Source organism: Mercenaria mercenaria, chromosome 7, assembly GCF_021730395.1.
Source record: "Mercenaria mercenaria strain notata chromosome 7, MADL_Memer_1, whole genome shotgun sequence".
Taxonomy (NCBI): Eukaryota; Metazoa; Mollusca; class Bivalvia; order Venerida; family Veneridae; genus Mercenaria; species Mercenaria mercenaria.
The window spans coordinates 63,286,310-63,299,285 of NC_069367.1; the positions used below are offsets into that span (position 1 = coordinate 63,286,310).

The 12,976-nt window shown below is 36.0% G+C and overlaps 1 protein-coding gene across 7 annotated transcripts in view; it reads left to right on the forward strand.

The window, feature by feature from the left end:
- LOC123554056 (mitogen-activated protein kinase kinase kinase kinase 4-like) overlaps window positions 1-12,976 on the forward strand; it is a 105,897-nt gene that overhangs the window by 17,929 nt on the left and 74,992 nt on the right. For all 7 annotated transcript variants that reach the window (XM_045343928.2, XM_053548526.1, XM_053548527.1 and 4 more), the window contains exons 4-9: window positions 1,155-1,235; window positions 1,840-1,888; window positions 2,682-2,743; window positions 6,220-6,310; window positions 10,206-10,278; window positions 12,258-12,315. In XM_045343928.2, coding sequence (XP_045199863.2) covers window positions 1,155-1,235; window positions 1,840-1,888; window positions 2,682-2,743; window positions 6,220-6,310; window positions 10,206-10,278; window positions 12,258-12,315 — 414 coding nt within the window. The remainder of the gene's footprint in view (window positions 1-1,154; window positions 1,236-1,839; window positions 1,889-2,681; window positions 2,744-6,219; window positions 6,311-10,205; window positions 10,279-12,257; window positions 12,316-12,976) is intronic.

Here is a 12,976-nt window from a genome sequence, read left to right on the forward strand (position 1 = left end):
AGCTGCAAAAAAAAATACCATCAAAATTTGCTTTACCTAGCGTAAAACACGTGTTTATTTATCGACAAAGACGTGCGAGATCCAATACAGGAAGTGCATGCCTGTAGGCTGTTGTCCAATATCTTCATCCATATTGGAGTCATTAAACACTCCAGACTGCTCCAGCCTCCTCAGAGGTGTCCAGTTTCACTAACCAGCATCGAAATAGTCGAGCGTGCTGTCTCCTGTGTTAGTTCTTGTTATGGATGTAACAGGATGAACATATAGGAAACAAGAGCTGTCATTAATGGTGAGAAATGCCCCCGCAGCACCTTGACCTTTGACCTGGTGACCTTGACCTATGACCTGGTGACCCCAAAGTCAGTAGGGGTAGTGTACTCAATAAGTACTATCAGCATGTGAAGTTTGAAGGTCCTGGGTGCAGTGGTTTGCGAGTAAAGTGCCTTCATGCAAAAAGTTAACGTTGTGACAAACGAACAGACTGACAGTTGAAAACTAATATGCCTCCCTTCGGGGGCATAAAAATGTTTATTTTTGTGTTGCCAACCCTAAGCTCATAAGTTATGTACTACAGAATTATAAGGAGTGTAATGAATATAAATGGACTAGTAGGTGCTGACTTTAAAACACTAGCAGCTGACAGGTGTAATATTTTCTAATGCCACTTTATACAGAGAATTAAGTTTAGTGGTTGCACCTAGGTTTGCTCTCTTTGACTGAAATGATAAGGGAGTTGGATTGGTGTGAGTTGGGGGAATTCTCCATAGCCGTTTTACATATGCTTTTAGAAGAAGCTTGAATCAAACACTGATTGTACAAATCAAACTGGTCTGCAAATAGTTTCAATGGTTAAAAGCTGTCCTACTGTTACTGCATTTATTTGTATATATATAGTTATATACATATGAGTGTGTACACAGACTGCACACTTATTGTTGTATATACATATTAGTGTGTACACAGACTGCACACTTATTGTTCTATATACATATGAGTGTGTACACAGACTGCACACTTATTGTTCTATATACATATGAGTGTGTACACAGAGTGCACACTTATTGTTTTATATACATATGAGTGTGTACACAGAGTGCACACTTATTGTTCTATATACATATGAGTGTGTAAACTTGTTTTTAATCTACTTTCAGTATTCTCACCATCGGAACATTGCCACATACTATGGAGCTTTCATTAAGAAAAGCCCTGCGGGCAAAGATGATCAACTCTGGGTAAATATTCTGTCTCTTTTTTGTCAATGTCTTTTTTGATTTTATACTATTTCATTTTCTGAGCATTACTTGTACAAAGTTCTAGCCAGCATAAAAGATTCCTAGTTAACCCCAGTCCATCAGATAACTCTTTGTTGTTTGTACAAGCAAGCTAAGCAGTATCTGACCTTACTTTGTCGTATTGCCCTAAAATTCAACTAGCACACTCTTACAAGCTAAAATCTCATATAATCCGTTGTTGGGAAATTTCAATACTATTTTATGAATCCGGAATATCAAGCTGTCACAGTATAATGTGTCAACAGTATGAGTAATGAAATTCTTTAACCTTAATATGATTTTAATCAGTTGCTACTGTGTAATGTATCATTTCTGATACTGTTGCTCTATCTTGTTTTATAAATTTTCATGAAACTTGGCATGAAGTAAATATTTCTGTTTTAAAACAACATTTGTAAACCTGTATGTAATACCTTAAACATTATTTTCTTCAACTGGGAAAACTTGTATAGGGGCCTTGGTGTAAGCCTCTTCCAAATGATTCCAAAGAATGTATGGTATTGAAGTTTATTTCATTGCTAACAAAATTTGGTATATATTGCAGTTGGTGATGGAGTACTGTGGGGCAGGATCCGTGACAGATCTCGTCAAAGGTAAGTTGATTATATGCATACCCAGTGGGAAAATTTAAGTCATGCTTCTAGAGTTGAAAGTGACTTGTATGTGTTGTGTCCCGAGTTCTTACATTTGGTCAAGGTCACATTGTCCTTTATATTGAAAATGGTCAATAACTGGTGAAGACTGGCCAACAGTAGTCAAACTGCTGTTGCCTATAGTCACAAGATGACCCTTACAGTTTTTTTAGGGACAGTAGGTCAAAGGTCAAGTTCACATTGACTGAGACTGAAAAGGACTCTAATTGATAACTGAAGAATGTTTGGGCCTATAACTATCAACTTTGTAGCTTGATACTTAGATATTGTCAGTAGATGACCCGTATTGTTTTTGGAGATGTGAATTCAGCATCACAGCTCTGAGACTTACAATTACACTCATACTTCTCTCTGAGAGGCCATTATGTTGCAAAGCATATATATTTTACATACAGCCCCTGTTTGGGGTAAGTGTTCCTTTGGGGTTCAAAATGACGCTGTATCCTTAGATATTGATATGAAATGAGGAATTCACTGCTTTTTGTAGAGTGTATGTTACAGTATAATCATTTAATTTCATCGACATTAAATTTTGTGATTTTGGATGTTATTATTTCATGTGGACATATATTCATGGATTTAGAACTCAAAGATGAAATTTATTGGAATTCTTTTTTTTGTTCATTGGTACTAAATTTGTAGATAATCCAAAAAAATTAGTCTCATCACAAATGTTTTTGATATCACTGTATTTACAATATTGTTAAGAAGTTACCTAATTTTCTATTTTCAGCAACCAAAGGCAATTGCCTCAAGGAGGAATGGATTGCCTATGTTGCCAGGGAAATTTTAAGGGTAAGTACAGTTGAGGTGCATTAAATTCTAGAGTTTGTCAAAAACTATTCATCTCTAGTTCCTATCTGAAGACCTCATAGTATATGAAGAGATGAAAAATTGCTGAAGGTCTTACATGATAGGCTTCACGGAAGGTCTTACATGGGCTTCACGGAAGGCCTTATATAGGCTTCACGGAAGGTCTTATATATGTTTCATGGAAGGTCTTATATAGGCTTCATGGAAGGCCTTATACAGGCTTCACAGAAGGCCTTATGTAGGCTTCACGGAAGGTCTTATGTAGGCTTCACGGAAGGTCTTTTATAGGCTTCACGGAAGGTCTTATATAGGCTTCACGGAAGGCCTTATGAAGGTCTTATGTAGGCTTCACGGAAGGTCTTGTATAGGATCCACGGAGTGTCTTATGTAGGCTCCACGGAAGGTCTTATGTAGGCTTCACGGAAGGTCTTGTAATGGCTTCAAGGAAGGCCTTATATAGGCTTCACGGAAGGCCTTATATAGGCTTTACGGAAGGTCTTATATGGGCTTCATGGAAGGTCTTATATAGGCTTCATGGAAGGTCTTATATTGGCTTCACGGAAGGCCTTATATATGCTTCACGGAAAGCCTTATGTAGGTTTCACGGAAGATCTTATATAGGCATCATTATATAACTCAGTACTGCAGAAGGGCATTTTCAGACCTAAATAGGTCATAGCACATGGGTGTTTAGAAGTGTATAGATTCATAGATGTATATCCTTGAATATTAAATTTATAAGTAGAATTTCTTTGAAACGTTGAGTACACTGTAAACAACTAGAGTACAGTGAAACCTATGTTTAGCATGTAGCCAGTGGAACAATGTAAATTGGCTGCTTAAGGCAGGTGGTTCCTTCAGAGAAGTTGAAATTGGAAAATAAGTTTGGAAGCTGGTAGACCGGCAGTTTAAGACAAGTGACAGTTTATTACCAGTGGCTGCATAGGCAGTTCAGTTTTACACCTACACCCAAAACAATCTGGCATATTCACAATAAATGCAGCACTTTTCATCCTTGCATAACAGAAGCCCATATTTGGTCACTTTTTAGTTGGAAAAAGGTCAGTTTTACTTGATTAGGTGAAAGAAACTTCTAAAAATGTAAGCAACAACCCCCTCTTGAACCCACTCCCCTTCAACAAAAAATAATTGAAAAATGGAAGTTTGAGAGGCATATATTACCAAGTTGGAAATGAGTCGATATCAGATTGGAAAGTCACCAGACTTCAATCTGTGTTATGGAAAAAAATGCCCTGTTCTTATAAAATCTATTTTCCTCAAAAGGGGCAATTATTGAAAATGAATTTCACAAGTTGAAAGGACAAGGCCTAGGCCTCTTCCCATTTTCCAGATGAAATGCACTGAACATATTATTCACGACTGAAAAGTATTCGGAAAAAAAAATCCTGGAAATTCTGGTTAGGCAGTACTGGTATGAAACCCTGGACTTAGACATATTACATTTTCATCTGTCCTCCTCCAACAGTTCCCATCCAGTTCAAATGAAACTTGGTACTGTAAAACCACTTATTTTGCTGGATCAGAATTTAGTGAATTTGAAATTTTGAGTATGTTTGCGAGATTCATATTCGCAAGGTCATAAAAAAGGTTATCCTGCATGTTTCAGGTTTTTAATGAGCGATGTTCATAAAAGTTACACATTGTAAAGTGTTGCCTGTAGACAGGTATATTTAAACATTAAATGTCTACTGATATATGATACTAGGTCGCTATTTATTGTATGGATATTTTAATACCTCTAATTGCCTGTAAAATCAAGGATTTACATGTAATATATATCGAGGGGAATAGATATCAGTGTATGGTTAATTAAACACACAGCAAACACAAAAGTAATTATTATGTCTCCCACCACACAGTGGTGTGGGAGACATATTGATTTACTCCAGTCTCTGTCTGTCTGTCTGTCTGTCTGTCTGTCTGTGTGTGTGTGTGTCACAAAGCTTGTCCGCACTCTAAGTCGAACATTTCTCATCCGATTTTCACCAAACTTAAACAAAATGTGTTTTACCAGAAGACCTCCGCCAAGATCGATAACTAGCCAAATAGGTCCAGGTGTATTGGAGTTATGGCCCTTGCATTACCAAAAATCGGCCTTTTTACTCTTGTCCGCACTCTTAAGTCGAACATTTCTCATTCGATCTTCACCAAACTTGAACAAAATATGTTTGACCATGAGACCTCAGCCAAGTTTGATAACTAGCCAAATCGGTCCAGGCGTATTGGAGTTATGGCACTTGAATTACCAAAAGTCGGCCTTTTTACTCTTGTCCGCACTCTGAGTCGAACATTTCTCATCTGATCTTCACCAAAATTTAACAAAATGTGTTTGACCATGAGACCTTGGCCAAGTTCGATGACTAGCCAAATCGGTCCAGGCATTTTGGAGTTACGGCCCTTGATTTACTGAAAAATCGGCCTTTTTACTCTTATCCACACTCTTAAGTCGAACATTTCTCATCCGATCTTCACCAAACTTGAACAATATGTGTTTGACCATGAGACCTCGGCCAAGTTCGATAACTAGCCAAATCGGTCCAGGCATTTTGGAGTCAGGGCCCTTGAATTACCAAAAAATCTGCCTTTTTACTCTTGTCCGCACTCCGAGTCGAACATTTCACATCCGATCTTCACCAAAATTGAACAAAATGTGTTTGACCTTGAGACCTTGGCCAAGTTCGATGACTAGCCAAATCAGTCCAGGCATTTTGGAGTTACGGCCCTTGAATTACCGAAAAATCGGCCTTTTTACTCTTATCCGCACTCTTAAGTCGAACATTTCTCATCTGATCTTCACCAAACTTAAACAAAATGTGTTTGGCCATAAGACCTTAGACATATTCGATAACTAGCAAAATCCACCCAGGCACTTTTGATTTATGGCCCTTGAATTACTGATTGGATCTTCTCGTCCAGACCATCTAATTGGATCCACTTGTCTAAACCATCTAGAGAAACTAGACATTTTTCATAGGGGCAGTTGTGGGAGACATGCGCTTTTCTCAAAAGCATCTCTAGTATAAGTTGTAAAATCAAATGTTATGCTCCTTAAAATTATACTATTCTATTGTTGTTATGGAAAACAAGGAACATGTCCGATTTTTGTAGATATGAGTGTTACCGTTTGATATGTTGAGGAAGGTTTGTGTAATGACTAGATTTTCTTTCTTTGCTTGTACTGATATTTACATGAGGATTAATGTTTGCAAGATGAGGGACGACACAAATATAGTGAAATTTAAACCCTTGCGAAAATTTCTGCTTTTATAGCATACATCAACAGTATGAAGTGGACATGCACATATAATTGTGAATTCATGTTAGGTTGGTTTTTGCAGTTTGCCCCTGCATATTTTATTGTAAGTAACATTTTCAGGGGACATACGCCTAACAGTGTTGACGTTATTCTTGTTTACTGCATTCTGTATATTTTTCAGGGCCTGGCACATTTACATGCAAACCGTGTGATACACAGAGATATAAAAGGACAAAATGTCCTTCTAACAGATAATGCTGAAGTCAAATTAGGTAAGGTAGACTGGCATAGGGGAAAGCTACTGACCACACTCTAAACAGGATATTGCCCTTGCAAGAAATATTTGTGCAAGAGACTCATTAGTTGGACTGTTCAAAGAATAAGTAGAGCTATCCTACTCACCACATCGTCAGCGTCTGTTGGTTAAGTTTTTCGTACCAGTCCTCATTTTGATAAAACTTTTTGACATAAAGCTTTAAAACTTTAAACACTTGTGTATCATCACCATGTCCAGTTATAGGCAAGAGTACATAACTCCATCAAGCTTTTTGCCTGAATAATGGCTCCTTTTAACTAACAAATGTTGGTTAAGTTTTTCGTACCTGTTCATATTTTGTGTAAACTGTTTGACCTATGGCTTTGAAACTTTTATCGCTTGTTTATTGTAACAGTTTCTATCTGTAGGCAAAGAGTACTTAAATCTGTCAAATGTTTTTACTGAATTATGGCCTGTTTTGGACTTGGAAATTGGTTCAGTTTTCGCACAAGTCCATATTTTGTCTAAACCCTTTGACATGGCTTTGAAGCTTTAACCGCTTGTTTACCATCATAGTCTCCATAAGTAGGCAAGACTACGTACTTAGGACAAGGCTTTTAGCTCAGTTATGGCCCTTTTTAGCTCATCTGATTTTTTGAAAAAAAATGATAAGTTATTGTCATCACTTGAGCGGTTGTCGGCGTCGGCGTCTGCGTCGGCGTTGCCTGGTTAAGTTTTATGTTTAGGTCAGCTTTTCTCCTAAACTATCAAAGCTATTGCTTTGAAACTTGGAAGACTTGTTCACCATCATAAGCTGACCCTGTATAGCAAGAAAAATAACTCCATCTTGCTTTTTGCAAGATTTATGGCCCCTTTTGTACTAAGAAAATATCAGATTTCTTGGTTAAGTTTTATGTTTAGGTCAACTTTTCTCCTAAACTATCAAAGCTATTGCTTTGAAACTTGGAATACTTGTTCACCATCATAAGCAGACCCTGTACATCAAGAAACATAACTCCATCTTGCTTTTTGCAAGAATTATTGCCCCTTTTGGACTTAGAAAATAAGTTTTCTTGGTTAAGTTTTATGTTTAGGTCAGCTTTTATCCTAAACTATCAAAGCTATTGCTTTAAAACTTGCAACACTTGTTCACCATCATAAGCTGACCCTGTACAGCAAGAAAAATAACTCCATCCTGCTTTTTGCAAGATTTATGGCCCCTTTTGGACTTAGAAAATATCAGATTTCTTGGTTAAGTTTTATGTTTAGGTCAACATTTTCTCTTAAACTATCAAAGCTGTTGCTTTGAAACTTGCAACACTTGTTCACCATCATAAGCTGACCCTGTACAGCAAGCAACATAACTCCATCCTGCTTTTTGCAATAATTATTGCCCCTTTTGGACTTAGAAAATCATTTTCTTGGTTGAGTATTATGTTTAAGGCAACTTTTCTCATAAACTATCAAAGCTATTGCTTTAAAACTTGCAACAGTTTTTCACAATCATAAGTGGACACTGTAAATCAAGAAACATAACTCTATCCTGCTTTTTGCAAGAATGATGGCCCTTTTTAGACTTAGAAAATCATGGGTAGGACAATATTTCTATTATACAAAAAAAATCAGATGAGCGTCAGCACCCGCAAGGCGGTGCTCTTGTTTGACATAGCAATTACACATAAGTTACACATTGTGATAAAGTGAAAGACTTACACAGTTCCACAAATGCAGGTATATTAATTGTCTTGTCTATTTTCCTTCTTTTCCCTGAAAATTTCTGGTTATATTTTGACCCCATACTTACATGAAATCTTTGAATAGTGGAGCACGCTGTCAACAGACAGCTCTTGTTTTTAATGTTTAAAGTTCTGTTTAGTCAGAGATAACTTTGGTTGTTATCTCAGCCAAATTTTGATAGATTCCAATGAAAATTGCACAAACTGTTTAATAATTGTTTTAATTTAAATAAAGCATAACAATGGTACAATCTGAAGTAAATTAATTGAGTAGTAACAGTTACAAAACTGTAGTTCTAAAATCAAGTCACTTGATGAGTTAACTCCTTGGGGCCGAAATGAGTCTAAAGGCGCTATATTTTCTACCCCTGTATCGTCGATATCCGACTATACGCGCGTTTTCAGGACTCCCCAGGACGGCGATTGACGAGTATAGTCGCGGCACCGAGATCATGCTGATTGCGTCACATACTTGTTAATTTTTGATAATTCTGATAAAAGCAAAATTATTTTGCATATCGGCTATTATTTCTCAGATGTTATAATTATTAATTATGCTAATAATTAGTTTCCTTGTTAAAATAAATGTTTGTAAATATGCGGTAAAGAAAATAAAAACGACAAACTCCGCTGTGTTTCGTTCATACTGTATTTCAACATTGAAGAAAATATTCATCATCATGCAGAATTTGACGTATCATTCCGTCGGATGATGATTCCGACGATGAAATTTCATTATCAGAGAAATGAATGGTCGGAAAATGTTATGTTTTAGAAGGCTGATATATTCGTGCACTTACATCGCATTAAATACAAATGGATAAAAATAATACAACAAAACATGTTTCATACATGAAAATGTGTGTAAATAAATGCTTTTTGTAAATTTAATAATTCTTCAAAGATGGGTGTAAATATTACAACTTAACTGTCTCAGTGCGTGTCACACAAGGTTTGTGTACATGTTTAGAAATTAATTATACATCAAAATAAACCATCGATATTCACTCAAAAATGGGTGTTAATTTTGAATAATGCTGATGTAATTACTCTGTGTTAATAATGTATTTCTATTTATTGGAACTTAATGTGCTTACATGTGAAAAAGTAATAAAATTGGAAATGTTCAAATATTTATTAAATGCAGTAGGTGTGTAAAAATGGTGAATGTTTCGAAGTGAAATTATTATTTTATTTGGATATAAGTTACGGACAAAAGTGGAAAAATGTTCAAACTTGGAAGATTTTATTATAAGTATAGTTGTTAATAATATTTCCATGCATGATTTCAATTGACTGCCTGCGAGTGTGATTATGATAAAATTAGATAATGTTCATCGATGTCAGGTGGTAATTCTTATCTCGCCGCAGCATGTATATTATGATATCGGCCTCAGGGAGTTAATCCCTAAAAACTGTAGTACACATGTATAGAACATTTGGAATTGATGTAATTTGCACACACAGTTTGCCATAGAGCTGTCGGCACCACATTAGACTCCTTTTGTGACCTTGACAGTGTTGTTATATTTTATGATCCTATCATCATAGAGTAGATTCAGTTTTACTATGATAGAATTCCATTTTAGCCAGTGCAAGGGAGCATGATAGTTGTTGCACATTCATTTACCCCTTTAAACAGAATTACAATGAGTCTGCCATTATTTTGCTTTGTTGTGCTTCTGTGTGTATAGACTTCAGGAATGCTTAATGAATCAGGCTGTTATATATCTTCACTGAAAAATGATGTGAGCCATGCCATGGGAAAACCAACATAGTGGCTTTGCGACCAGCATGGATCCAGACCAGCCTGCGCATCCGCGCAGTCTGGTCAGGATCCATGCTATTCGCTAACAGTTTCTCAAATTCCAATAGGGTTTGAAAGCGAACAGCATTGATCCTGACCAGACTGCGCGGATGCGCAGGCTGGTCTGGATCCATGCTGGTTGCAAAGCCACTATGTTGGTTTTCTCATGGCACAGCTCATGTTATTCCTGATTATGAATTAAATATAGAAGATAACACTACTTTATAAGCCTGACAGTTAAAATCATTATTGACTGATAAAAAGTTCAAATACATGCGTTTTCAAAATAGTTATTCTTAAATGTTCTTACATGTTTGTTTGTGGTTGAATTTTGTGAAAAAAATTCATGTGTATATATTTTGTTTCAGTTGACTTTGGTGTGAGTGCTCAACTAGACAAAACCATAGGAAGACGTAATACGTTTATAGGAACACCTTACTGGTTAGTCGTACTATACTAGAAATACATGTTACTCGTAAAACCATGTACCATAAAGTAAGAAGACATCCAAAATTTGTTTTCTGCAGTCTTTACTGTATTATAACAGAACAGGTTCTGAGAATATAGAATTACACTTTTCCTTCCTTCATCTATCAGTAGTTCAGCCCATCCACACTTCTTGTGTCTGGTTAATAACAGCAGTCCATCAAGGGTTTTGAATAATATTTGGCACAAATGTTGCCGATAAAAATGAGACAATATGTTCTTTAGAACAATGCAAAGCTCTATCTCAAAGTTCAATGTCACGATGTGGCCAAAGTTCAACATGTGTTTTTTTTTTTCCTGTCTGCTCCATAACTTGACCATCTATCAAGGAATTTAATGTTACATAGTGTAAATGTTCCCCAAAAGGAGATGATTTGTCGTGCATATCTCCAACCCTATCTCAACAAGATCAAGGTCACTTTTTGAGGTTTAATATAAACATTGTATTAACAGGATCTGTTTCATGTCCATTCCATAACTTTGCCATTCATCAAGGGATTTTAAAAGTACTTGACTTAAATGTTCACCCAGACCCCTGGCTCAGAAGTCAAATTCACACTTGGAGGTCAATCATTTTAGTGGGTTTTTTGTCCAGTCATTTTCTTTGCCATGCACACACTGATATTCAAATAACTTGGCACAAACATTCACCATAACACGATACTGTAAAATCATTTAATTTCGTTGGCATAAAATTTCGTGGTTCTGGTCAAAAATGCAATGTCATGGGGATATGAATTCGAAGATTTTAACTTTTAAACATAAAATGAATGGGAATTTTACTTGTTCGTTGGGATTAAATTTTGTGGATTGACTCAACCACGAAATCCACGAAAATTAGTCCCGCACGAATATTAATGATTTCACAGTATGTCGTCTGTAAAACCTAGAACTTTAGAACCCTAACTCAAAATTCAAGGTCACTCTTTGAGGTTGAAGATTATCAGGGTCTGTTTGTGTCTGCACAATTACTCTTCCATCTGTCAGGGGATTTTACTGACTTTGCACAAACTTTTAACATAATGAGTTGACATATCATATGTAACACTCAGACCTCTAATTCAGAGGTCAAGCTGACTTCTCGAGCTCAAAAGTTAACAGGGTCTGTTTTGTGTCTTCTCTTTAACTTTCCCATCGGTCAAGGGATTGTAATATAGTGTACAAACACTTACCATAATAAGATGTTTCGCAGGCAAGACACAGACCCCAAGCTCAAAGATCAATATCACACTTAAAAGCCAAAGATCTTAGGTCTATTTTCTTTTCCAGTCTAACTATTTCATGCATTCACATTTAAACTTTGTATAAGTATTCAACATAACAAGCAGATGTGTCATATGGATCCAGTTAAAAAATGTTTATTCTATTTTATTTTTATTAATAGATGTTAAAAACAATCAACAACTGTAGATTTTCAGACAAGAAAATTCAAATTGAAATACTTTGTGTTGAAACATTGTGTATATTTAGCATATCATATATATACATCATTGACAGATATCAAGTCATTATACCCCAGATACAAGGTATATGGGGCTATATTGGAGTCATGCATGTCCTTGACTTGAGCCTAGTTTTTGTCCACTCCATATCTTAATTTCTGGAAAGACTTTCATAAAGCTAGCATGAATTGTTAACTTCATCAAGATGACATGCAGAATTAGGCTCAAGTCAAAGTCACACTTGAAGGTACCCTGTATAAAAGCGGCATCTAGGGGTATTAATCATATGTAGTGACATCTGTAGTTAGGTAAACATGCATTTGGGATAATTAGTACACTTTCAGAAGGGGACTTTAAATTGCATGGTAATACGTCATTTACATTTTTCTTCATTTTTAAAATCAAGTGCAGTTCTCATAATTAATTCAGCTTGTAGACTTGCCTATGTAATTGTTTTGCATGTATCTAGCATATAGCTTTGTTATGTTTCAGGATGGCACCAGAAGTTATAGCCTGTGATGAAAATCCTGATGCCACATATGACAATAGAGTAAGTGTTTCTCTAAAACCTTAGTGACATAAGCACAGACAAGTATTAGAAATATAGGGCTAAATAATTGGTTCAGCTTTCTTCTGTTTTGAAAAACATCTAACTATTTCATTGTAGGAAGACTTTGATACTTGTAATACTACGGTATATGTTCAGATTGCCATGGTTAAATTTATATGACATCACTGACTGTGGTACCATTATTATTAGAGGGAAGTAACTTTTAGATGTTTGCTGATCCAACCAAATGGTTAACAAATCACTCCATTATATGTAACCCAGCCACATAGTTTATCAACAAATTACAGTCTATTAAAACAAAATTCTAATATGCTTGTCTCTGTTAAAACACGCTTACCCTAGAATGACGTCACGTTAACATGGGGTGATGTCAAAGTTTTTGTTGCGACCAAGAAAGAGCGCTACTCTATCTTATCTACTGTTTTAGATTATAGGCATATTCGAATCGAAATAATTTATAGCAAAACGGTGTTTTGACACTAATTATACACTCGGGCCAAGAAAGAGCGCTACTATATTTTATTTACTGTTTTAGGTAAAGGGCATATTAGAATCGAAATAATTTATAGCAAAACGGTGTTTTAACACTATTTATACACTCGGGCGGTAATATGTTGAACAAATAATTTCACTCGGGCTG